Raw genomic sequence first — 27,299 nt, 5'->3', positions numbered from 1 at the left:
TTTTTAAATTTCGATTTCCCATTTTATTTTTTGAAGATTTTATTTGACGGAGAGACAGCCAGCGAGAGAGGGAACACAAGCAGGGGGATTGGGAGAGGAAGAAGTAGGCTCCCAGGGGAGGAGCCTGATGCGGGCCTCGATCCCAGAATGCCGGGATCGTGCCCTGAGCCGAAGGCAGACGCTTCAAGACTGACACCCAGGTGCCCCTCAATTTTCCATTTTAAATTTTAGTGTGTAGAAATGCTATTGAGTTTTGCACACTGACTTCATCCCCTGCAACTTTGCTAATCTCCCTTATTGTATTTGGCTGGGGGGGGGGATTCCTTAAGATTTTCTAAAAACAAGATCATGTCACCTGCAAACAAAGTTTACTTCATCCTTCACATCTGAATATCTTTTATTTCCCCTTCTGTTCTGATTGCATTGTCTTATACCTCCAGTACAATGATGACAGAACTGCATAAGAGTGAGCATTGATAAATTGTGCCAAAACTTTGGGGTTAAACTGATAAACCTTTCGCTATACTCCTCAACTCCACATACCATAACTACAAAGGAGAAGTTCCTGTACTGATAATAAGTGTTCCCTCCTCTATGCTATAGGCTGATTAGTGTCTTCCAAGCTACCTCTGGTTGTTGGTAGAATTTGGTCCCTGTTTTCTTGCTGGCTGTCACCAGAGGGCAACTCTCAGAACCTGGCCATAGGGGCCTTCTCCAAAGGCCCTCTCAGAATATGGCAGCTTACTTCTTCAAACCCAGCAGGGGGTCCCTCCAACCCCCACAACTCTCATCTTTAACAATGATTTATAATTTCTTATACAACTACACAACTGCTTCATGTCCTAGGCATTCAGAAGATGTTTATTATATGCTTAGAAAGAAAGAAATTAAGAGCAAAGGGAGGAGATAACTAAGGAGTTCCTGAGCTGATACAAACTACTTACAAAATGGCCCTGAAAGGTAAGTTTTCACTCTGGCAGTTTTGAGTATTATTTTTAAGTAATCCTACCACTTAAAGTTTTCCACACACATAACTATTTCAGAAACAGAAATAAGTTGCAAACACAGTATGGCTTATCAGGATTGCCAGCTTTGTATTAAGAGGCAGGATGGCAAAGTTGAACAGAAACTTCAGTATCAAAACATCACAAATACCTGGTTTCTTTTCCTAGGTTTGAAATATGTCACATCCATGAAAAATAATTTCTGGAAGAAGACACTTAAGATCAGCTAATTTCTGTTATCAGTTTTTTTTTTTTTTGGTTGCATACATCATCTGAAGACCCAGGAATATAATGTATCCTAAACCACTTACTAGGCATTACACTATTTTGAGCACTATAAATAAAAAGATGGTTTACTCCATCTAGAAACTTAATACTTAAACTGGACACACTAAAGCAACAGTTACATAAGACGTACAGAAATAAGACTTTTTTTTTTTTTAATAAAAATGTACATAGGTAAAAAAAGATAGGTGTAGAAGAAAGAGCATGTCCATTTGAGTTGAGGTAACATTTGCCACCAATGAAGGTATGGTATGCACCATGATCTTTGGCCAGAGAGCTCTTTAACAAGTTGCAGCCAAAAATACCAATGTAATATGTAATAACAGTTCTTATTCTGAGGCATGTGGGTTTTAGAGGGTCTATGAATCTCCTGAAAACAGCACACGAAACTGTCTTATGTGTAGATATGTATTTTTCTGAGGCAAGCAAGAGTCCATAGCTTCCAAAAATTTTTCAAAAGGGGATATGGCCCTCAAAAAACCCTTAAAGAACCAATGATTTTAAAGCATTAATAAAACCAATTCCAAATGTTTTAAAGCATTAGCCACACAGTAATATGTGGTACACAAAGCTAAGACCAAAGAAAAACCTTCTTTATTATGATCATTAGCTTTCTTCATTTATTTTTTAATTTATTTGAGATAGAACGCAAGAGAGACAGCACAAGTTGGGGTGCAGAGAGGGAGAAGCAGGATCCCTGATGTGGGGCTCGATCCCAGGACCCCAAGATCATGACCTGAACCGAAGGCAGATGCCTTTTTTTAAAAAAAGATTTTATTTACGAGAGAGAGAGAGAATGTGCGCACAAACAAGGGAGAGGGGCAGACGGAAAGGGATCCCTCTGGAACCCTGGGATCATGACCCGAGCCGAAGCCAGATGCTTAACCAACTGAGCCACCCAGGCATTCCCTGATCATTAAATTTCTTCTTTTTTTTTTTTTTTAAAGATTTTATTTATTTATTTGACAGAGATAGGAACAGCCAGCGAGAGAGGGAACACAAGCAGAGGGAGTGGGAGAGGAAGAAGCAGGCTCATAGCGGAAGAGCCTGATGTGGGGCTCGATCCCACAACGCCGGGATCACGCCCTGAGCCGAGGGCAGACGCTTAACCGCTGTGCCACCCAGGCGCCCCTGATCATTAAATTTCTGACTCTGGTCTCGGACTAATAAAGAAAAGAAAATCATGACATATTTCATCATCAAATGTTTATGTATTATAACTGCCTCCTTGAAGTGGCACTCTTTTTCCCCCCCAAGATTTTATCTATTTATTTGACAGAGAGAGAGCACAAGCAGGGGGAGTGGCAGGCAGAGTAAGAGGGAGAAGCAGGTTCCCCGCTGCGCAAGTAGCCGAATGCAAGGCTTGATCCCAGGACCCCCGGGATCATGACCTGAGCCGAAGGCAGACGCCCAACCGACTAAGCCACCCAGGCGCCCCTAAGTGGCACATTTTTATTGTCCATTGTATTTTCCTGAAAGAACTGAAGGATTTGCAGCATCCAACTTGATAAACTCTGCTATATCAGGATCAGAGAATAAATTCTCAATTGTTTTTCTCACAGGCTTCCCTGGGCAGTTCTGCTACTACCCTTCAACATGTTAAAGGTGTATCCTACAACTGTTCAATGGCAAAAGGAAACTTTACATCTAACGTCTTTAAGTTTTAAAACATGGAACCCACGGGAAATTTACCACTTTAACTAGAAGTAAGCTAAACTCTCTTAGAGCTTTTTCTAGACAAATCTTTATTGTTTCTAAAAGTAATAACATTGTCTGAAGGTTCCCCCCCATAAGAAATTAACTTGCTATATAGGTTGGTATCCAGAGAGTTTCTTTTTGGTTAACAGCCAGCGTGCAAAACTTTTTACTGAAAAAGCACTTCTGAGTAAGAACAATGTTACAAAATAATATTTCCAAAAGTACATGTTACAAATGAAGAGGACATACACTATTTTGAAAATAGCCTTTATGAAAAGTACTAGAAAATGTCTAGGAAAAACTGTAGATACCCTGTAAAAAGCCTCTAACTACAAAATTCTTTGTTCTGGGAGATCCACTGAATTCCAGTTTCATAACATTTGATTAAAAATTTTTAAGACTCAGGGGCGCCTGGGTGGCACAGCGGTTAAGCGTCTGCCCTCGGCTCAGGGCGTGATCCCGGCATTCTGGGATCGAGCCCCACATCAGGCTCCTCCGCTATGGGCCTGCTTCTTCCTCTCCCACTCCCCCTGCTTGTGGGGGATTTTAAGACTCAGATTCTCTTAGATCCGGTATCTAAAATTATTATAAACTACTAATACCACAAAAGCAAAATTTTTGTTGCCCTAATTTTAAGAAAATATATATATATATTTTTTAAAGATTTTATTTATTTATTCGACAGAGACAGAGACAGAGACAGCCAGCGAGGGAGGGAACACAAGCAGGGGGAGTGCGAGAGGAAGAAGCAGGCTCCTAGCGGAGGAACCTGATGTGGGGCTCGATCCCAGAAAGATGGGATCACGCCCTGAGCTGAAGGCAGACGCTCAACCGCTGTGCCACCCAGGCGCCCCTAAGAAAATATTTTTAACCATCAAGTACATCATTAAAAGCATTTTCATGCAGATTACAGGCATACCTTGTTTTATTGTGCCTTGCTTCTATGTGCTTTTATAAACTGAAGATTTGTGTCAACCCTGCATGAAGTAAATCTACTGTCACCATTTCCCAATAGCATTTGCTCACTTTGTATCTCTGTTACATTTTGGTAATCCGCACAATATCTCAAACCTTTTCATTATTGCTAGATTTGTTATGGTGATCTGTGATCAGCGATTACAACTTGCTGAAACCTCAGTGGTTAGCATTTTTCAGCACAGGTTTTTAAAATTAAGGTATGTTAAAGACATAACTCTGTGGTGCCTGGATGGCTCAGCTGGTTAAGCGTATAACTATTGATCTCAGGGTCGTGAGCTCAAGGCCTGCGTTGGGCTCCACAATGGACATAAGACATACAGAGCCTACTTATATAAATAAATAAATAAAACAAATAACACTATTGTACGCTTAATAGACTACAATATAGTATAAACAAAACTTCTACAGGCACTAGGAAACCAAAAACTTAATCTGACTCATTTCACTGAGATATTTGCTTTATTGTGGACAGTCTGTAACCAAAACCGAAATATCTGAGGTATGCCTGTATATCACAAGTTTTTGTCAGTTAGGTAAAGTAAATAAAGATGAACTTATAAAAAAATCACTTTTAATTCTCCTACACATCAATAACCAAGCATAAAATAAAATAGGGGCGCCTGGGTGGCTCAGTCGTTGAGCGTCTGCCTTTGGCTCGGGGTGTGGTCCCGGCGTTCTGGGGTCGAGCCCCACATCAGGCTCCTCCGTTGGGGGCCTGCTTCTTCCTCTCCCATTCCCCCTGCTTGTGTTCCCTTTCTCGCTGGCTATCTCTATCTCTGTCAAATAAATAAATAAAATCTTTAAAAAAAAAAATTAAGAACCTCTGTTCATCAAAAGCCACCAGTAAGAGAATGAAAAACAAGCCACTGACCAGAAGATATTTGTAATACATATATTTAATAAAGGATTCATTTCCAGACTATATAAAGAAGTCCTACAGATGAATGAGACAAGGTAATCCAACCAAAAAAAAAAAATGGGCAAAAGATTTAAATAGGTACTTAATAAAAGAAGATATCAAAATGGTGAATAAACTTACAAAAGGTGCTCAACTTAAGACCAGCAACAAACTAAAACCACTGATATCACTACACACCCATCAAAATGGCTAAAATGCAAAAGAGAAAAAAAGCAAGTGCAGAAAAGGATGTGAAACAACTGGAACTTTCATATATGCTACTAGTGGGATTGGTACAACCATTTTTTTTTTTTTAAGATTTTATTTATTTGACAGAGACAGCCAGCAAGAGAGGGAACACAAGCAGGGGGAGTGGGAGAGGAAGAAGCAGGCTCCTAGTGGAGGTGCCTGATGTGGGGCTCAATCCCAGAATGCTGTGATCAGGCCCTGAGCCGAAGGCAGACACTTAACGACTGCGCCACCCAGGCACCCCTGGTACAACCATTTTGGAAAACTGTTTGGCAGTACCTACTTAAGCTGACTATAAGCAAACTAAAGCTGTTTTTAGGCAAATCCTGTAATTGAACACTTCTAATCATATACCCAACAGAAATGCATACATTTGTTCACCAAAAGATACTTATTAGAATGTTCATAGCAGCACTATCTTTAGTAGCCCCAAAATGGAAACAACTCAAATATCCAACAGCAAAATGGATTATTTGTGGTATACTCATGTAATGCAATACTACACAGTAATGAGAGCAAACAAACTCAACTACATACAACAGAATGGATGAATCTAACAAAGACAATGTTGACCAAATGAAGCCAGACTTAAATATACACTGAATGATTTCAATTTTATAAAGTTGAAAAATAAGCTAAATAGAAATCAGGACAGTGGTTACTGTAGGAGAAGGGGGAGAGGAATGGATAGTAACTAGAAAAGTAGGCAGGTGTTCCTTCTAAGGTTCTGGTTTTGTTTTTTTGATTTGGGTGGTTCTTAAAAAGGTGGGTTTACTTTGTGAAAATTAGTTATGGAATACACTTACAATTTGTGCACTTTATGTGTATTATATTAAATAAAAGTGTAGATGAGCAAAAAAAGGAAAATATACTGGATTACAGATCTCAGAAGTAAAAATACTACACAGATAAAATAAAACTTTTTAGCTTATAAAAACCCAAAACATTGGAAGGGACATAAATGAAGACCTAAAAAAACTGGTGATACGTTTATGGATGGCATAAGTGAACATTAAGATAACTATCCGCTCCGGGGTGCATGGGTGGCTTAGTTGGTTGAGAGTCTGACTCTTGATCTCAGCTCAGGTCTCGATATCAGCGTTGTGAGATCAAGCCTCATGCTGGGCTCCACACTGGGCATGGAGCCTACTTATTAAAAAAAAAACAATGGTAACTATCCTCTGTAATATATAAATTCAATGTAATCTCATCACAATTTTTTGAGGAATTCAGCTAATGTACTCTAAAATGAACAGTAAGCAACAAAGGCACATATATAGCTAAGACAATTTCGAACAACAAAAGCTGAGGGAAGTCCTTATCAAATATACTATAAACAGTAATAAAAACAATGTGTTTCTGGAGCAGGAGCAGACAGACAAATGGGATACTACAGAAATTGACCCAGTTATATATGTGAAGTTGAGAAAGAATGGATTATTTAATAAGTAATTGTTGGGAAGATGGGCTCTGTAATTATAAGAATATTAAAAAATAAAAATAGAAAGAATAATAAATAAGATTTTTATTTATAAACTCAAATAAAAAGGTAAACTCCACATAGTCAAAAAATCCGAAAAATAAATTGTAAGGCAAATAAAACAGAGTGTAAAAAACGTCTTCATGAACTTCTAGTAGAAATGGATGTCTACAACAAGATTCAAATGCATAAGCCATAAGGTGAAAAATTGATGGATTAAAAGAATTTCATTCAACAAAGTATAGCATAAACAAACTTTGTGGATGACAGATTTGGGAGAAGATATTTGCAATGTCAAAAATAGACAAAGGGACTAATAACTGCAATATATAAGGAACTCTTGCAAACAAAAATGCAGGAAATCCAATGATAAATTGGGTAAGGATTAAAAATAAGCAATTCACAAAAGTAGAAAAACTAGCTAACGAGTATATAAATGCTCAGCTTCAATCGGTAAATAGAGAAATATAAACAAACCAAAAACATGAAATACCACTTTATAGCCATCACATTGAAAATATATATATATATTTTTTTAGATTTTATTTATTTATGTGACAGAGAGACAGCCAGCGAGAGAGGGAACACAGCAGGGGGAGTGGGAGAGGAAGAAGCAGGCTCCCAGCGGAGGAGCCCGATGTGGGACTCGATCCTGGAACGCCAGGATCACGCCCTGAGCCGAAGGCAGACGCTTTAACGACTGCGCTACCCAGGCGCCCCTGAAAATATTTGTAAACATAAGAGAACAGCAGTTGCTGGTGAGGATAAGAGGGCAATAGGAATTCTTGTGTACTTCAGGAGTAGGGTAACTGTTACAGCCATTCTAGGAAACGATTTGGCAGTGTTTAGTGAAACTAAGTATGTGGAGGACTTATGACCTAGCAGTCCACTCCTGAAAACATTTCTCAGAGAAACCCCTGCATCGGTCCAAAAGAGGATGAATGAGGACATTTATCATATAAACAGTAAAAAATCAGAAGGAACAAATGGGTTGGTTCATCACTAGAAGACTGGTCTGTAAACATGACAGGTCAATCAATAACACATAAATACAACTACATGGAAACATCTATAAAATCACCACTGAAGGAAAATTAAGAAAAAAAGTGAGGGGCCCCTAGGTGGCTCAGTCGTTAAGCGTCAGCCTTCGGCTCAGGTCATGATCCCAGGGTCCTGGGATCGAGCCCCGCATTGGGCTCCTTGCTCAGCGGGAAGCCTGCTTCTCCCTCTCCCACTCCCCCTGCTTGTGTTCCCTCTCTCGCTGTCTCTCTCTGTCAAATAAATAAAATCTTTAAAAAAATAAAAAAAAAGAGAGCTACACTGTATGTTGACTATACAAGAATTAAAATTTTAAAATTAATAAACAAGAATAAGATAAATAACACAATACTATCTTTTAATTAAAAGCACAAATTTTAAAAGCATATACACAAAGCAACACTGTACAATTTGTAAAGACATAGACAAATTTAAAAAGATACATCAAACACATCACTGGGTGCCAGAGGGTGGGTTGGGTAGGGAGGGAGTGGGGGGGAATCACTATGAAGGGGAATGTAAGGAAAATAAATAAAACGAGAGACGCCTTGCACAGCCTGTTGATACTTTACTATACATTTTTAAAAAAGATTTATTATTTATTTGAGAGAGAGAGCACACAAGTAAGGGTGGCGGGAAAGAAGGGTCAGAGAGAGAGGAAAAAGCAGGCTCCCCACTGAGCAGGGAGCCCTGCACGGGGCTTGATCCCAGGACTCCGGGATTATGACCTGATCTGAAGGCAGACACTTAACCGACTGAGCCACCCAGGCCCCCTGATATTTTACTATAAATTGATCAGAAACTTTGAGTGACTCAACTCCTTATACCTGAGGTCCAACTTGAAGAAACCAAGTTACAACATTATAAATTAACCTACAAATGACAGAAATGCTCAGTCTACCGGTAACTCAAACCTGCTCTAGTTATATCTAAATAGAAACTTGATTTCAGGGCGCCTGGGTGGCTCAGCCATTAAGCGTCTGCCTTTAGCTCAGGTCATGATCCTGGAGTTCCTGGATTGAGTCCCACATCCGGCTCCCTGCTCAGCAGGGTGTCTGCTTCTCCCTCTGATCCTCATCCCACTTGTGGTCTCTCTCTCCTTTCAAATAAATAAATAAATAAAGTCTTAAAAAAAAAAAAAGAAACTTGATTTCATACAGATTTCACAGCTTCTCAACATCCATATACCTGTTAAGAGAATTTGTATATCCTTCCACGTGAGTCCTTGCGATTCATTCAGGATGTAGTTTAAGTTTCCTTTCAATCAATCCAAGAAGGATCAGCATGACCAAGCAAAGCAGATTCCAAAAGCAGGAAGCAGAAGCAATATGATGCTATGGAAGTACCTTTCTGATCAGTCCCTTCTGCTGTTGTACGGCCTTGGGGCAACCCTTCAATGTAGGTGGTTGGCAAGAGGTCAGCTGAGATAGGTTGACCTTGTAGCTTCTGTAGTCTCTTCTGCACAGCACCGGTCAGGTCTATAAAGGCCTCATCAATGCTGGCACGTTCAATCCCAGCAAAACGAGACATTACCCCCATCACCTCCACACTGGCTTCCCGGTACCTAAAAAGTATAAGGATTATGATATGTGTAGGCAAAAAATGAAGGCAACATTGAGACTGTCAGCCCCCATCCCCTACATCTCATAATGGAATCATATATATAACCAATGTAAGGTCTCCTTAAAGGGAGGAATGGCTTGGCAAAGATGAGATAGTAACCCAAATGAAGGGATCAATGAACAGGCAAATGGTCAATCACAGAAGCAAAGAAAAAGAACCATGGAGGCAAACATGTTTAGTGACTCTAGCACTAGGAAAGTGGAAAGCATCCAGACCATAAATATGTTTTTGTGGATCTTCCCAAAGAGGAAAGAAATGCTTCAAACTTGTTCAACTACATTTTACTAAGATCACCTGTTCTGGTTATTTTCATATATCCGCTATGTATTTTCTGCTTCTACTTTTGTCTTCAAATAAGACATCATTTACAGGAAACACTGCCCTGATTCGTGAACCCAAGTGTCTGGTCTTTCTCAAGACAGTATTTCTCACTATAAATTAACAAAGTGATGTATGGATGTTATACTTCAGTCAACAGTGAGTTGGATCAACATGTGAGCTGGTTTTTACTACACACACACACACACACACACACACACACACACGCACATATCCAACCAACCAACCAAGTCCAATCACTTCCGGGTATACTAACATTCAAGTAATCAAACTGAAGATAAATGCCTAGAACATGGTGGCAACCTTCCCCAGAGGATACCAATTTCACCATATACTTTCTATTTAAACCATAACAAAGCAGCTCTTCTGGGTGTAGACAGCTAGTTTCCTCTGGCAATATGTGCATATTTTCTTTGCTATGAACCTGCTATGGAATTTGAAGTAAGTCCTTTGTCCCGGATAAATCTATCATAGAAATGGAAACATTTGCACTAGTTCACAAAGACACCTATAAAAACTAATATAATTGTAATTCTAAAATAGCCTCAAAACAATTAGAGAAACATTTGGCATTTTTTTCTTTTCATCATTATTTGTGCTGGAAAGAGGATAGTCAGACCTCAAAGGAAAAAAAAAGTGCAAGCATGTGCAAGAGCATGAGAACATGATACACACACACACCACACACACAGAGTGAGGAAAGAACACCTTATTGCAGTAGCTGGTGTTCCTTCACAGCTTCTTGGGCAAATTACTCCACAAAGTATCCTAAGAATATTTGATAAAATTTATGTGTATAAATTTCTGCAAATCATATTTTATAACTTTGGTATCACAAATTAATTATTAGAACAATTTTAAACTGCCAGGTCTTAATAACTCTGGTCTATACACTAACTCCTAAATTAGGTAAAACTGGCTTTGTTCATTATTTGATGAGGATTTTTTTTTAAAAGATTTTACTTATTTATTTGTCAGAGAGAGAAAGAGAGAGAACACAAGCCGGGGGAGTGGCAGGCAGAGGGAGAAGCAGGCTCCCTGCCGAGCAAGGAGCCCAATGTGGGACTCGATCCCAGAACCCCTGAGCTGAAGGCCGAAGCTTAACTAACTGAGCGACCGAGGTATCCCTATTTGATGAAGATTTTAAGAGTAAAATAAATGATCCAGTTTAAAGCATGCAGCTTTTCAAAATCACGCTATATTTCTGGGAAGTTACATTGTCTTTACCAGCATAAAATTCTATTTAATACAGTGTAGCATATGTCCATTAGCTGAATTAATTTTACTGTAGGGTTAAGATATTAATCTTCAGTCAAATCTGTCTTCTCTTTTGGCAATAACTCCAGGGTGAAGCTGATTATGGCACACTACCTTTAGACTTGTAATTCATAGGTGAATTCAGGAACATCTCAAGTCTTAAGTCAAATCATGATCCCTACACACCACACTACACAGTAGAGTATACTGTGAGAATGTGGCTACTGAAATCTAAAAAACCCCCTGAATCCTCAGCCTTCTATTTCCTAGCTGTGTGAACTTATATTATTTAACCTCTCTAAACTTGTTTCTTCATGGAGGTAGGGGGTGGTTAATACTAGAACCTACCTTATAATAATGTGAGATTTAAGAGATCTTGCCTACGGAGAGCTTAACATGGGCTGGCATAGGACAAATGCTCAATATATACTATTTATTAGGATTATTATAATGGCTGGAGCTTGTACTTACCTCTAACTTGGCTATGCCCATATAGACTAATGTTCTAAAGTCTGGGGAGCAACAGCTCACTTCGCACACAGAGGTGATCTCCTTTGAGATTGTTCAGTTTTAGCAAGTAATTCTAGATACTGCACTACAATGTCTGTTTGACTCATCCTTCTCTGGAAAAACTTAGTTTCAGTCAATTTAATTACTTCAGACATTTCAGACTTTTGGCCTAAGAACATGGAAACTGGTATTAAGTTTTAACTACAACACTAATTTTTAAACAATTAAGGTACTGAAAGGGTGTTAAGGGCAGCAATTATTACAGGTTGTAATGACCCTGCACTGTTCCTGAAACATAGAATCAAAATCTATTTTCATTTCAGAGAGAAAAGCTGGCTGTCCAAAGGAACATTGTCAGGGGTTGATTATACAAAACAAATTTGAAACATCAAATTCCTAGCCTCATAGAATATTATTTCCAATTCTTTCATTCCCCTAAAGAATCTCTTCTTCTTACTTGGTGAGGTCAGCTTTCCCACGGGACTCACGAACTTGTGCCAGCAGAAGATCTGGACATAACTTCTTAGCATCATCTGCCCACATGCTTCTAGTGACCCCAAATGCACGAGCTTCATAACTCACTGCAACTATACTAAGGTTAGGAAAAAAAAAAGAGAAACAGAAAAATATTACACGATCACAAACAAAAATAACTAAAATTTAACTGAATGGGCTATAAACCTAACAGTAGAAACTTTTTGGTCACAGATGCCACTATTCCATCTCAAACATATCAGTTCAGAAATCTCAAAAACAGGACATAACATACTGCCATGTATTCTTATAGATTAAAATAGTTGACAGTTACAATAACTACGATACATACCCGCCACCCTTCCATGATTTGTACTGTACAACTGCACAAGGTTTATTCCTTAAGTGAGGATTTTGCCGCTGTTCCACTTGAACAAAAAAACAGTCCATGTCCACTAGGACAACTACCCGGTCCTGTCCAGTAGCCATTTTTCTGTAAGACAATACTTTACGGTCAGAAAAGACACCTAATCCAAAGTGCCAAGGAAAACTGTTATTTCTGTTCTTCCACTGTTGAGTTATCATGAGCATGGATACTAAGAAGAATGAAAGAGGCATTTTCATATACTGCTGGTAGGAGAATAATAAATTGGTACAATTTTAGGAAGGTAGTAAAGTTTAGTCATCATGTCTCCTTAGTCTTCTACAATCTGTGACAGTTCCTCAGTCTTCCTTATTTTTCATGACCTTGACACTTTTAAAGAGAACTAGTCCGTTACTTTGAGAATGTCTCTCAACTTAAGCTTGTCCAATGTTTTCCCTTGATTAGATTAAGGCTATGCATTTTTGGCAAGAATATTATGGAAGTGATATACTCTTCTCAGTGTATCATGAAGAGGTACATGATATCAAAAGGTGTTATTACTCATGGTGTTAACCATGATCATATAGTTGTGATAGTGTTTGCCAGGTTTCTCACTGTAAAGTTATTTTTACTTTTGTAATTGTTATCTTAGGGGAGATACTTTGAGATTATGCAAATATCCTGGTTTTCCTCAAACTTTCAAGCATTAAGCATCTATCAGAGGGTCTTGTCTGTTAACACTTTACAGTGTTCTAATGGTGATTTCCTATCCATCTACGTAAACTTTTGAAGACAAAAGAAAATCTTACATACTATTCACATATAAACATACACAAAGGTATGGATGGTAGATTGGAAGAACAAACCTTATATACTTGATAGTGGATACAGAATAATATTCTCATTTAGCATTGTCAGGAATCTGGAAGAAGGAATGTAAACTAAAGCGGTGGCTCCCAACTTTGCTGCAGATTAGAATCATTTTTTTTAAAGTAAGTGTTAGGCCCAATGTGGGGCTTGAACCTACAACCCCAAGATCGAGTTACATGCTCTATGAACTGAGCCAGCCAGATGCCCCCAACCTAGAACATTTAAATAATATTGATATCTGGCTTGATATCCACCAGACATCCTAATTTAATTGGTATGGGTGTGTTTGTGTCATCTCAACCTATCGATGTTGATGCTGAGAGCTAGAAATGGCCGGGGGCACTTACCTGGGCTCCAGTGAGCTTCCCACAGACATCCCCCCTTTCCAAAGGAAAAGATACAACTGACTGACCCTTGTGGTTCTTAATGTGATTCCAAGATACCCTTCAGCAATAACCATCAGGAAACTGAAAAAATAAAGGTTTCTTACAGGACTAGAAACTACACAGCATACCTGGAGCCACACAATGAGGTCAGAGAGAAAAACAGACTTTTACCTTACATAATCAAGCTGGCTAAAAGTGAATTATTTAAAAATAAATAAATTTAAAAAGTGAATTATTAAAAGCGTTTTTAAAAATAAGCTTTATATCAATACTGTACTTGTGTAAACAAAAATTTAATTTTCTGGGGCGCCTGGTGGCTCAGTTGGTTAAGAGTCTGCCTTCAGCTCAGGTCATGATCCCATAGTCCTGGGATTGACCCCCATGTCGGGGTCCCCACTTGGCTGGGAGCCTGCTTCTCTCTCTGTTCCTCCCCCCTGCTCATCCTCTCTCTCAAATAAATAAATAGAATCTCGAAAAAAAAAAAAGAAAAAAATTAATTTTCCTTCATCTGCTACAAGGGTGTTTTCTTGGGTGTGCTCCTGATAAATTCTTCTTTACCTTTTTAAGTAATCTGCCTAGAAAACAAAGATTCTGTTTTGTCAAGATAATTTCCTATGTTTCATGTTATCTTTATCAAGTCTTTCACTACCATAGAAAATGGAGTCTTTCTCTATTAAGAGCTAAAACTTTTTTTTTTTTTACAACTATGTAACTTGTTGTATTTGCTTGTAAAGTCTTTGTCTCTTTGATTAAATGGACAACTAAGTATTGTTTCACAATGACCTGTGATCCTATTTAATCAAGGGGTTTCAACCTTTTTGATATTTTTGACAAACTTCCCCCCAAAATCAAATTCTAAAGTCATCTTTTTGACCCCAAACTAATTTTGAGGTTTTTCAGAGGGCCCATGGAACATTTCAAAAGATTTGTTCTCTATAAAAGACAGATGTTAAACTAATTAGGGTTACAGATGCCTTTTTGAAAGTCTGCCTTGTGCCACTTCACTTTTATGAAAGACCCACATTAGTACCTCTTTTCTCTAACAGAAAGAAAACTGAAGAGGATTTTTCGCTTTTATGGAAAAAGATGAAAAGTGAACACAGTGTTTGGTGTTTGTTTTACAATGAGCCATTACAGAGGTTGCACTCCATGCAGCAGGAGCAGCACCACCAAGCGCCTTCCCCAGGAACTACACTCAGCATCTCAATACCAAGCAGCCATAGCTTTGGGGGCTATGTGAGCATATGCGCTTTCTCTTCATTTATTTTGTGCATCCAGTAGCAAGATGTGTCCTAAGGTATCAGAAAAGTTTAAGAGAGATTATTTTTTAGGTCTGAGAATGCTCAAAACTTTTCCATATAAACAAATGGTAACTGCTTTTTTGCTTTACACCATTTTGGCCCATGAAAGGTTTCCTAGGAATGCTCTACCTTCATGGGGTGCCTGGGTGGCTCAGTCGGTTAAGTGTCTGCCTCAGGTCATGATCCCAGGGTCTTGGGATACAGCCCAGAATGGGGCTCCCGGCTGAGCAGTCTCCCCCTCTCCTCCCTGCTTGAGCTCTCTCTTGCTATCTCTGTCTCTCTCTCTCTCTCAAATAAATAAATAAATAAATAATCTTAAAGAAAAAAAAAAAAAGGAATGCTCTACTTTCAGATAGTGGGGTTAACCTGTATATACGTTAAATTAGTAGGAAGCAGTGTCAAAAGAAAATAACACTAAACCTTCTTTATGCATATCCTTGTATGGATATGTAAGTGTTCAAGAAACTATATGAAATTCCTAAAATTCTGATATATTATCAATCTTAATTCCAATTATCATTTTAAAAAGTTACCATTTTAAAATGTTATGTGTCACTGGGGGTGCCATGGCTCAGTCGGTTAAGCGTCTGACTCTTGGTTTCAGCTCAGGTCATCTCAGGGTTGTGAGACTGGCCCCATGTTGGGCTCCCCTCTGGACGCGGAGTCTGCTTGGGATTCTCTCTCTCCCTCTGTCTCTCCCCCTCTCTAAAAAATGTTATATGTCACAGAAATGCCAAATTTCCTTGTCAACTGCATTACAATGAACTCTCAGGATATCTTTAACTATGGACATTTTTAAGTCTTTTGTCATTTACAGTTGTTTACAAATGTGTTTCGTCTTCAGAAATTCATGGAAAGGACCGTGACAAGTACTCTAGAATACAGGTTTCTGATAACTTTTAGATCATACCACTGAACTGGGTAAGAACTGACACGACACTAATAGAGAAACTAACGGTTTCATAAAACTGTTAACAAAAAAATCAAGAAGAATTCCATGGGACTGAATGAACTGATGAGAATGATTATAATTTTTATGACTTTCTGTATGAAACATTCTTGGTTCTTTAATGTTTAATTTTTTCCAGTTTGAAGAAACCTCTTTTCTTAAGCTATCTCTGACTTACAGCAATTTGGTAAAGTATACTTTTGAGTACCCAGATGAAACAAGTACTTTTTCTCCCTACCTGAATCCTCCAGAACTAGAAAACTGTCCGTGAATATTCTTATTTTTGTGGCAATATAATTATCTGAATAAATTCAATAAGGATCTGTTCTTCTTGTAACAGGACAACAAATGGAAACATTGATTATATTACCCAGACTTTCACTGGAATGTCATATTTGAGAAAGATGCAGACAGTTATAATAGTTAAGGAACTAAGGTTGACTTTATCGAGCTGACAAAGCCCCTTGAAAAATCAACCTGGTACCTTGCTTACAGAGATCCCGATAGCCTTCCTAAGGAAGGTCACATCCTGGCAAGGCCAGGAACCTCAGGGTATTTTAGGAACCTCAAGAAGAGAGGAATTCACCCAAATTTATAGGTATTGCAGGCAAGACCTACTGGCAGGTTGCTGGATTGGCTTCCTAGCCTTTTCTTTTCTTTTTTAAAGATTTCATTTATTTATTTGACAGAGAGAGAGACAGCCATCGAGAGAGGGAACACAAGCAGGGGGAGTGGGAGAGGAAGAAGCAGGCTCCCAGCAGAGGAGCCTGATGTGGGGCTCGATCCCAGGACTCGGGGATCATGCCCTAAGCCGAAGGCAGATGCTTAACGACTGAGCCACCCAGGCGCCCCCTGGCTTCCTAAACTTGAGAGGGTTTTAAAAGTTCAATCTGAGATTCCTTATGAAAAGTTCCAGCAAAGCAGACTTCAAAGTCTGTATGGTCAATTCTTGCTGCAATTATGTAAATCCTTGCTGTAATTGTGAAAATAATCAGCCAAGTTTAATGAGATTAGACTTATTTACAAACAAATTAGCCTTATTTCAACTATCTCTAATAGAAATGGGGGTCACTGTGAGACAAAGAATGTTTCAGTAATACACCTTTGTGGATATCAGATTCTATTGCTGTTATTTGTCTTTGAGGCTTTGTTCTCCACCTCTAAACTGGACTGGATCCTGAATTCTTCTAGTTTCCTCCAATATTTGGCTACAACTCTCCAAGCTAACATTTCCAAGTGTTCTCCCACCCTTCTGACTTGGAAACACTGAGAACTAAAATTGCCTTTTCCCAAAGTCATGCAAGCTGAAGTGGGACTTGATATAAACTTAAGAGAAATCACCACAATAGTTCATGTATAGACAATTTTTGTGCCTGTTACTGTGTGGGCCACTCAGAAAAGATCACCAGAGACATTCAAACTGCAAACCAGGAAAATCTAAGATCACCACTGTCTGTCCTCACTCCATCTGAAGATGCTTTGAGCCTGACATCTAGAAATCTCAACTGGCTGCCTTCAGAACTCAGAAACTGGGATCATAATCTCCTCCAAACATTAACTTTTGTTTTTTTCTTTTGTTTCCATAGAAATACCTCTTATTAAATGCCTGAAACAAATAGTTCCACCATGTAGGCCTATTAAAAGAGACAGCAGGCCCAAAATGGAGTCACTTATACTAAGCCCATGTCACCAAACCAAAACTAAATACCTAATTGCAGTTTTAGCCTCTCCCAGTAGGTAATCTTACCCTGTCAGTCTGGAATTTCCTGGTCAGCACTAGTGTTCTTTCCCCAAAGGAAGATGGCCTTGCTTGAAACAAATCCACTCTTTTGACAGTAACTTTATCATGCTGCCTTCTGCCTATAAAAGTCTTTCATTTTTGTATAGCTCTCAGGAGTTTCTTTTTGTTAGATGGGACACTGCCCAATTCATAACCATTGAAAAAAGCCAATAAGATCTTTAAATTTACTGTTTTTTTTTTTTTTTTTTAAACAGGCTTAACTTGGGGACCCCACCTGCATGACCACCTTCTGAAATGAGACACAACCCTTTAATTATTCTCAGGACTAAGAAACTGGTTCCACTGAATATAAAACAATCTAACAACTCAAGACAGGCTCAAATCTACTTATACCATATGGCTGAAGATGTTAAAATATTTCACAATATCAACCAAATCCTTGAACAGATTTTCAGGGCTAGCCAAATAGGATCACTGACCTGTTTTCATGGCTATACCCTTTCAAGTTTGGGACAACGAATAGAGACTGGATTTCAAACTATGGCCTATATAATTATTTAACCCTGACTTTTAACATACCAGCTATCCAGGCAGCTAATGTCCTCATCATTGACTCTGGCATCACAGGGTAGATTGTTATGTAAACCCTGACAGTTGTTCTCCCCACCCCCCCCCTTTTCATAATGAAGATGTCTGATTTACACTTGGACTGCTGAGGCATCCACTTCAAAGATGACTATCTCGAATAAACACATAGCCAGCCAAATGACTATTAGATAAAGTGCCAGGCCACCTCCCCCAACTGAGACTCCCTTGTTTTAGAGTTCTTGGTTGATTTCAATAACTGGCCATTTTTGGGTGCTTGGTTTTTTGTTTTCCTTTTTCTCTCTTCCTGTACTTTAAATTCCCGTTTTGTTTTGTTTTTTAAGATTTTATTTGATTGAGAGGACAAGCCAGGGTGGGGGGCAGAGAGAGAGGGAGAAGAAGACTCCCCACTGATCAGGGAGTCCCCCCTCCCCACCTTGGGGCTCAATCCCAGGATCCCGAGATCATGACCTGAGTCAAAGGCGACATTTAATTGACTGAGCCACCCAAATGCCCCTCCTGCCCTTATTTTTTAAATTCACCCATGAAACTCTTGATTGCCACCCTCAATCCCAATAAAAGCAGAACCCCAGGCCTGTGCTAGTTTGCTCCCTCTCTAACTTTGCTGTGTGCCCAACTGGTGTGTCTTCTGAGCTCTAGGGCTTGTATGGAATAAACTTTTTTTTTCTTTCAAAGTTTCCTGAGGGTCACTGCTAAAGGGTGTCCTGCAATCATACTAAGAACACTGGTTTGGAAACAGGAGATGTCTGTGGGAAGCTCACTGGAGCCCAGGTGAGTGCCCCCAAACATTTCTAACCATAGCATTACCATCGCTAGGCTGAGATAGCACAAAACACACCCATACCAATTAAATTAGGATGTCTGGTGGTAGAAGCCAAATATCAATGTTACTTAAATGTTATCTTACTTAAATTTATTATTTTAAAGCATTATTATTAATAGCTCAAGATAGCACAAAACAGGGTGTGACCTGTATATTGTGATTTTTTAAAAGCTCTCCAGGCAGTTCTAATACGTAGCAGAGATTGGAAACAACTGACCTAAAGTAAATAAGATACTTATGGAAACACCAATAATTCAAGATTTAAATATGAGAAACACAGGTTATACAGCTGAGTAAGCACCGGAGTGTATTTAAAAAAAAAAAAGCATCAACAATTAACATCACCTTGAGAAAAGTGGCATGCAACTAACAATGACAGAAGATTAGTGGAAAGAAAACAATGAATTAAAAAACCTGAGTAATCAAGGCATTAATTCCTTATAAATTCCACTCACTGAAAACTGGAAGAATGTATAACTTTAAACATTTGTTAAAACCGTAACATGTCAGAAATCACCTTACTTGAAAGGAAGTGGTTTTTGTGTTGCACTGGAACAGATAATGCCAGAATAAAAATAGTAAACAATTTTCTTACATACACACACACACACACACACACACACACACCAGGGAAGTACCATGCTAGATACAAATAGCAGAAATGGAGTTTGAATAGGAAGCAGTGATTTAAGTCCAGCAAATATTTTACTGAGTAAACAAACACAAAACCCAATATGCAAATTTCAACAGATAATGAAGCTGCTGAAGTGTTCAATTTAGTATCATGCTGGAGAAAGCAAGACCTTTGTAAAGATGGAAAAATGAAACACATTCGCTGCTAAAAACCCCCCTTCCCGAATAAGGATTACATTCGTTTGAAGCCTTCAATGCAGACCTTCAAATGATCCAAACTGCACAAGCCATCAATAATTGCAATTATTCATCTTCAAATATCAAATATTGGTGCCGTTCAGGCGATAACACATCTAAGGAAAATAAGCACAAGTGAAGAGGGAGGTTTAAGAGCTAGCAAATATACCGTTTTCCCACAAGAAAATTCCTCTTAGGGGACCATACCGGGGCCTTACGTTTCAGTGGACAATGCGTTTGTTTCACCGAATTTCGGTCCAACGTCACCACCAGCCACTGCTCTAGCATAAAACCAAGAGCCAAGACAACATGAAAAGTCTGAAAACAGCGATACCGAACGGTTCTAAATTCTCTTACCAATGTGGCAAGCACCTGGAAAAACTGCCAACCACGGACGCCAAAGATGCCGGGCTCGCTGTCCACTGGAAGGAAAATGAAGGGGTCCTGAATATCTGCCCCCTTTCCGGAAGAGGACCAGTCGGCTTCGACAGATTTATTCCCCGTGACGACGGAGAAACGGATCACAAGTCACAAACGACCCTTGCCGGGGAAGCCGCGCACTGCCCCGCGGAGCTAGGCAGAGTACGAGCGTTCAGTAGCCAGCAGTCGGAACAGAGATTAGACAGCGCGCGCAGCAAAAAAGCCGTTGACGCGCCTGCGCACTGCTGCCCTTCCGTCCTCCGCTCCGCCCCCTGAGAAGCAACCGTCACACCGGGGCCGCCACTTCCGCGGGCGCGTGCGCAGTGGCGAGTCGGGCGCGTGCGCAACCCCCGCTCCTTCCAGGCTGGTGCTTCTGCAGCTCACGCTCCTCCTCCCGCTCCCCACCCCCCAGTCCGCCGCGGCCCGGTACGGGCGTGTGGTCCCGCGAAGAGAGCGGTCGGTAGCTCGTGCTCCCGGGACGGCCGTGGTCCGCGTTTGCGGCGCGTGGCACTAGCCATGGCGATGGATCAAGTGAACGCGTTGTGTGAGCAGCTGGTGAAAGCGGTGACGGTCATGATGGACCCCAGCTCCACCCAGCGCTACCGGCTGGAAGCCCTCAAGGTAGACGGGGTCTGGCTCCCCGGGCCTGCCCCAAGACCCTCCCCCAACCCCAGCGGTCCCCCCGCCGCTCAGAGCCCCGCTGGTTTCCCGCCCACGAGGCCCTTGGACCTCCTACCACAACCCCGGGGGGCCTTAGCCTTTCCCCTCCCCGCCCTCCGCGCCTCTTCTCACTCCCGGCTTTCTCTACTAGCCGCGCCTGCCCTTCTCTCGGGACCCTCCGGTTCCTTGCTGCTTCTCATTTCACTACGACTTCCCACTGCCCTCTCCTCTCCCCACTTCTGTTCAGTCCTGCCCGCACCACAGCCGGATGCTTCTATTTTATTACCCCAAGCCCTACATCCCCTAGCCTTTCCGTGGCGCACGTGCCCATCACGTTCCCAATACCAACTACATTCTTGACTGTCTCCCCTGCATTAAAGGTTTCCTTGCACCCTCCTGAACCGTCCTAGTCGAGCTCCAGCCCCCTAGTGCCACTTTATTTACATTCTTACACCTCTCACTAATCCTCTTCTGTGTCTTGGGTTATTTCTGGGCTAATTCTCACAACCCTGCCCCCATGTTCTTTTACTGTGTTCTATTCTCAGGCTATTTTTCGCGAAGATGAACTTCTACCACTTACTTTGCATTTTAACAAGGGCACTTTGGTTTCCTGAAAGTAGTTTTCTTGAGTCCGGATGCTCAGCTCCCGGGTCTGACTCTCCTGTTGCAGTTTGGGAATGCTAATACAAATTGGGATGCTAATAAAGTGGGAACTTATTCCCACATCGAACTATGCGTGTGGGATGTGAGAGACGATCATTAGGAAAAACACTTGTGCATATATTTTTTAGAAGTTTTTATTAATTTCAGTTAAGTGCTGTGTAGGTTTTAAATGATGTAACTTTATAAAGTAGAGTGAACATCATTTGAGAAAATTTTATTTTTAAAAACATAGGTGTTGTCACAGGATTTGGAATGAGAAACAGTTGAGTTCTATTAGTTTGGTTTTTTGCTATGAAATATTAAAAATATACACAAAAGTAAAGAATAATACTACAGTGATCTTGTATATACCCCTCACCTAAATTCAGGAGTTATAAAGATTTTGCCACATTTCCTTTATTCCTTCCCCCCGCCTAACTTTTTTTTAAAGCGAATCCTCGAAATTGTCATTTCATCCCTATATACTTCAGGGGTATATCTCTAACAAATAATTTTTTACTCATTTAGGTCAGACTTTTTTCAACATTATTTGGCCATAGCATGGAAAATTTATAACTATCAAAGTGAAAGAAATGTTTATCAGTTCTTTGCTCATGTACTATTGATTTAGATTTTGCTGTTTAAAAATATAGCTCAGGTTGGAGTTTCTTAAGTTGAAGTTTAAAAAAAAAATTTTTTTTTAATCCGCACTCTCTCTTGCCTAAGGAAAATACTTTTTTTATTTCAGTTTTGTGAAGAGTTTAAAGAAAAGTGCCCTATCTGTGTCCCCTGTGGCTTGAGGTTGGCTGAGAAGACACAAATTGCCATCGTCAGACATTTTGGCCTTCAGATCCTGGAACACGTTGTCAAGTAAGGAGCTTTTGGACAGTACCACTGAAGTCTGTGAGAGAGCAAATCTTATTTCTTATATAACTCATAGAGATAATCTTTAGGCGAGTAGAAAAGAACGGTCGCCAAGAAGAAAGGAATGATCCCCAAGAGATTACCACAGCCTTGAGAGCACTCTTATTAAAGATTTAACCTTTCTCTTCTTCAGTTTCTTCATCCATGTAAAATACATGGTACATACTAAGCATTCTACATATATTAGCTGATAGTGGTTCAGTCAGTATTTATTGAGCTGCTACTAAATGCCAGCTGATCTCAAAATCTTTTACAATAATACAGCGTATAGGTAATTAAATCTCTGATTAGGCATTGTGCTTTTAATTCTTTTTTAAAGTTTGAGTGTGTTCTTTCTCTGAATGGCAAATCCGAAGCAGGACTCTACAAGAAAAACTGAAAACCCTTCCTAACTTGAGTCTCCTACCCCCAGTGTCTATCAGAAGAATCAGCTTTTAAGACTTAGCCATAGTTTTTGTGGGATTGTGTTATTCATAAGCCAGCACAAAAAAAAAAAAAAAAAAAAAGAGGAGTTAGTGGTATCACCATTTTATTTTCTGAGAAGCAACTGCATTTGTTGCGGTTGTCCCAGGTGTATATTTGCTTTTGGCCTATCAGTAAAATCAACGGGAAAAGCTAATCTGTGCACAAATTCTGTGTGAATTTCAATTAGTGGACCACTTCCTATGTAGGACTTTTTCCCAAGAATTTTTCTGTTGCTAGCATTTTAGTTGAATATAGAGTGTTCTTGTCCATTCTTTGAAGGGTACAAAATCAAAAGTATAATTTCTTGGTGAAATCACTAGCATAATATAACACAGAATCAAAGCTAGTCTCTTATGAAGACTTCTAATGTGGTTCTCTTGACCTTACACATTTTGGTGGCCAGGTTTCGGTGGAACAGCATGTCTCGATTGGAGAAGGTCTATCTGAAGAACAGTGTCATGGAGCTGATTGCAAATGTAAGGAATGATTGGTTGGAAGACTTGGGTTTCAAGGGTAGATTAGACTAAGAGCGACTTCTTTAGCATTTATGTAAAAATTCCCTAGTTCTACAGAGGTCAAAACAGCATGCTCAACAGGGCAGAGAAGATGAAACATTTTCAGCAAATGAACAAGATTCTTAGATCTAAATTAGATTGCACTTTGTTGTGTGTTTCCTTTTATTCCAAATTGAATTACTGTATGATTTTAACAATACAAAATTTGCTTGATGAATTAGTATCAGGAATTAGGATATAACTTTAAACATGCTTAAAATCCACAGCCTTTTTTCTTCTTTTTTACAAATAGCATGAAAAGTTGAATTCCCACCTTTTCCTCTCCAAAGTTGAGTGCCTTTAGTAGAAAAAAATTCCCTTCAAAATTATTAATCAACTTAGAATTTGTATTTTGCTAGTTCTTGGGAAACTTGATGGAAGTCCTAATTCATTAATCTCAATATCAAACTCCAGAGGAACAAAGTCCGATGAATAGTTTTTTTGTGTCTTACAATGCTAGAACTATCGGTAAAATATTTAGTTGCTTCTTCTAACTCTCTCAGTTTATCAGCTTCTTATTGTCCTCCTCATTTCTGTACTCTTTTACTTTGGCGCTCTTACAAAATGAAACAGTCAATATGAGAGTCTCTTGAGTTTGTAAAGGAAAACGATGTCTTCCTTGCTCTGTGCCACAGTCACTTTTGTTAGCTGATGCAACCCTTACTTAGGCTTTAAGTGAGGAAAATGCTAGTGGGAATGCAGGACAAGTGAGTCACCCCTGGAGAGCAGGTTTGCTTACTCTGTTTAGTTTAAAAGCAAGCCTGCTGAGGAGTTCTGTACACTTTCACAGCACAGGGGTTTTGGGTTTTTTAGGTTTTTTAAATTCAGTCTTGCAAACCTCTTACTATCTCTTACTCTTTTTCAGGGAACACTGGATATTTTGGAAGAGGAAAACCATATTAAAGATGTTTTGTCTCGAATTGTAGTAGAAATGATCAAGCGGGAGTGGCCACAGCACTGGCCTGATATGCTAATAGAACTGGATACCCTTTCCAAACAAGGGGTATGAAATACAACTATATCAGTTCAGTTTATTGGGGGGGGAGTTGTTCTGGAATTTATTTTGTCAACAGAAAGCTTTTGGGCATACCTATGGGGAAAAAGAGGTTTCAGTTTAATTAGCTTGTTTCTGTTGATACAGGAAACACAGACAGAATTAGTGATGTTTATCCTTTTACGACTGGCAGAGGATGTAGTGACCTTTCAGACACTACCCCCTCAAAGAAGAAGGGATATCCAGCAAACATTAACCCAGAACATGGAAAAGATCTTCAGTTTTCTACTTAACACGCTTCAAGAAAATGTAAACAAGTACCGACAAGCGGTAAGGGCTACCCCACCTCCTAAAAGTGGTTTTGTTGTTTGTTTTTTAAAGTTAACATAATCTATCAGCAAGGAATTAGGTGTCTAGTTCAGCAAAAGAACACCATTTTATCAGCAAAAGAGAAACAGTTGACAGGAAGAAATGGAACTAATTTTCTAAGGAACTCAGGTTAGTGAGTGCCCATGTTAAAAAAATAATCCTGGGGCGCCAGGGTGGCTCAGTCAGTTAAGCGTCTTCCTTTGGCTCAGGTCATGATCCCAGGGTTCTGGGATCAAGCCCCACGTTGGTTGGGCTCCCTGCTCAGCAGGGAGTCCGCTTCTCCCTCTCCCTCTGTGTGTGTGCGCGCGCACGCTCTCTCTCTCGCAAATAAATCTTTTTAAAAAATTAAAAATAATCTTTATAGTAAGAAAATTCTTAAAACAGTATAAAAATGGTAGATTCTTAATATTTAAGTATTTAATGCCCGGATTTCCAGTAGGTCAGGGTAGCATCTCTGTTAAATTTTTAAAAAATTTTTCCCTCTTGCAGGAAATTGCCAGGTTTTATTCATTTTGACCACATGATTCTTGGTGCAGTTTTCCCCTGCTACCTGAAAGAAGAGCATTCCCACAAAATCTTTTATAAGCCCAAATGGCATAGAATGAAGAAGAAATTACCATTAGTTTATATGGAATAATTTTTGAGCGTTCCCACACCCAAAAAATAACCTCTCCTTAGCTTTTCTGACACCTTAGGGACACATCTTGCTAACAGATACACAGAATAAATCAAGATAAAGCACAGATGCTCACAGACACAGTTCAAACTGTGGCTGCTTGATGCTGAGCTGCCGAGTGTAGTTCCTGGGAAAGGAACTTACTGATGCCTCTAAGTTCTTGCTTGTAAAACAAGCACTGAAAGCTATTTTTGCTTTTTGCCTTTCCTTAAAAGCAGAAGATCCTCTTCAGATTTCTTTCAGTTAGAGAAAACAGGTACTAATGTGGGTCTTGTGAAAGATCAAAGTTTCATAACACAAACTTGAAAAAGTGGGAAATACCTGTATTTGATTCTTCCTGGCGAGGTATTCTGCAGAAGGGGGCAAGCCAGATACCGTCTTTCCAACCATTGTCATCTTTAACAGAGAGCCTTTAGAAGAAAGCCATGTCGAAGTTAATGTAGTACAGTGGTTCTCAGCAAGGGACAGTTTTGCCCCGCGTGTTATCAAGCTAGGGGGTTGCTGCTGGCATCTAGTGGGTAGAGGCCAGGCATACTGCTAAACATTCTATAACACAGAATTGTCCCTCCACAATAAAGAATTATCCAACCCCAAATGCCAATAATATTGAGGTTGAAAAACCCTGATCTAAGGATGCCTGGGTGGCTCCGTCAGTTAAGCTGTCCACCTCTTGATTTCAGCTCAGGTCGTGATCTCAGGGTTAAGAGACTGAGTGCCACGTTGGGCTCCTCACTGAGCGTGGAACCTGTTTAAGATTCTCTCTCTCCCTATCCCTCTGACCCTCTTACCCCCACCTAAAAAAAAAAGAAAAAAAAAAACAACCCTGATCTAGAATTCTTATTTCACAAAATAGTATGTGCTTATTTCACAAAATAGTATTAATTTTAATTAGTTATTTTTTACACCCCTGGCAATTTTTAGAGAAGCGCTAGATACTAACACAAATGACGGGAAGGTAATGTGAGGTGCTGGGGTGGGGAGGAACTCACGGTACATTCCTAATATATGCCATATATTTGTTTGTGCTTTATGTATTACTTAATCCTCAACCCTAAGAGTCAGAAAGTGTAGTCTCCGTTTTACAGATGTAGAAACCAAGGTCCAGAGAATAATTATTGAAGATCCCCTAATAAATGGTTGTGGTGGAATTCAAGTCCCATTCTTTATACTAGAGTGGCCTATTTCCCCCCAAAATATCTCCCCAAGATTTTTTAAAAGAAAATGTCAGGAAAATATTTGCACTTAAAAACTTATGTGTACTGAGGGTGAAGGAGGTATTTTCCTTTTCACTTAGGATATTTGATCTGTAGGAGAAGGGGAACAAATTAGGACTCCTTAGATGCCCTAGCAGCCTAGCCAGCATGCCCGAGCAGGGGTGACGAGTGCTGGTCTGAGACATTAGAAACACATCCGCCGTGGTGTTTTTCTTCAGCTTCAGTTTCAGTTCCCTTCGTCCGTTAAAGCAGACTACCTCTTGTGCCCAAGACCAGAGCACACCGAGAGCTGTCTTGTGTATGTGGAACAAGTTTTGCTTGATAAGTTGCATCCCTTCTTCCATCCTTTCTCTCCTTTCTTCCCTTCTCTCTTTCCATCTCAGCTCCCTTCTCCCTTCCCTTTACCCTCTCTCCTTCCATCCCTTCACCTTCCCGGCTGACGAGTAGGTTTAATGGTAAACAATGATAGGATGAGTAGGCTCCCTGTCCCTGTCCAGTGACCCGGGCCCTGCACTGGCCCAGGGGGCGTAGAGAATTGGAGTGGGAGTGAAAAATTGTTGGAGAGGAGAGACTGGTCTTGTCTCTTGTCACTTGGGTTCCTTTTCCTTCTTGGGCAGCGTCGGTAGATGCTGGTGTGA

At 39.9% G+C, this 27,299-nt stretch overlaps 3 protein-coding genes across 7 annotated transcripts in view; 2 read left to right on the top strand and 1 right to left on the bottom strand.

The window, feature by feature from the left end:
• The window catches only part of GTPBP2 (GTP binding protein 2), a 45,783-nt gene extending 27,369 nt beyond the window's left edge, over positions 1-18,414 (top strand). The window contains exon 12 of the mRNA XM_040643522.1: positions 17,699-18,414. Within this exon, the coding sequence (XP_040499456.1) occupies positions 17,699-17,704 (6 nt within the window). The 3' untranslated portion in view covers positions 17,705-18,414. The remainder of the gene's footprint in view (positions 1-17,698) is intronic.
• Positions 1-20,341, bottom strand: part of POLH (DNA polymerase eta) — a 37,229-nt gene extending 16,888 nt beyond the window's left edge. Inside the window, exons 1-5 of one of the 5 annotated variants that reach the window (XM_008691873.2) lie at positions 20,101-20,341; positions 19,769-19,859; positions 12,186-12,326; positions 11,817-11,951; positions 8,977-9,194 (exon numbers count right to left, since the gene is read on the bottom strand). In XM_008691873.2, coding sequence (XP_008690095.1) covers positions 8,977-9,194; positions 11,817-11,951; positions 12,186-12,322 — 490 coding nt within the window. In that variant the 5' untranslated portion in view covers positions 12,323-12,326; positions 19,769-19,859; positions 20,101-20,341. Of the gene's footprint in view, positions 1-8,976; positions 9,195-11,816; positions 11,952-12,185; positions 12,327-19,742; positions 19,860-19,961; positions 20,069-20,100 lie in introns of those variants that run through there. The other 4 variants (XM_008691870.2, XM_040643518.1, XM_008691872.2 and 1 more) reach the window with 4 other exon arrangements.
• A 148-nt stretch (positions 20,342-20,489) lies between these two features.
• XPO5 (exportin 5) overlaps positions 20,490-27,299 on the top strand; it is a 44,342-nt gene continuing 37,532 nt past the window's right edge. The window contains 5 exon segments of the mRNA XM_040643526.1: positions 20,490-20,784; positions 22,214-22,335; positions 23,258-23,330; positions 24,274-24,411; positions 24,550-24,732. Of these exon segments, the coding sequence (XP_040499460.1) occupies positions 20,680-20,784; positions 22,214-22,335; positions 23,258-23,330; positions 24,274-24,411; positions 24,550-24,732 (621 nt within the window). The 5' untranslated portion in view covers positions 20,490-20,679.

The sequence above is a fragment of the Ursus maritimus genome, unplaced genomic scaffold, assembly GCF_017311325.1.
Source record: "Ursus maritimus isolate PB19 unplaced genomic scaffold, ASM1731132v1 scaffold_29, whole genome shotgun sequence".
Lineage (NCBI taxonomy): Eukaryota > Metazoa > Chordata > Mammalia > Carnivora > Ursidae > Ursus > Ursus maritimus.
This window is presented reverse-complemented; position numbering and strand designations above follow the sequence as displayed.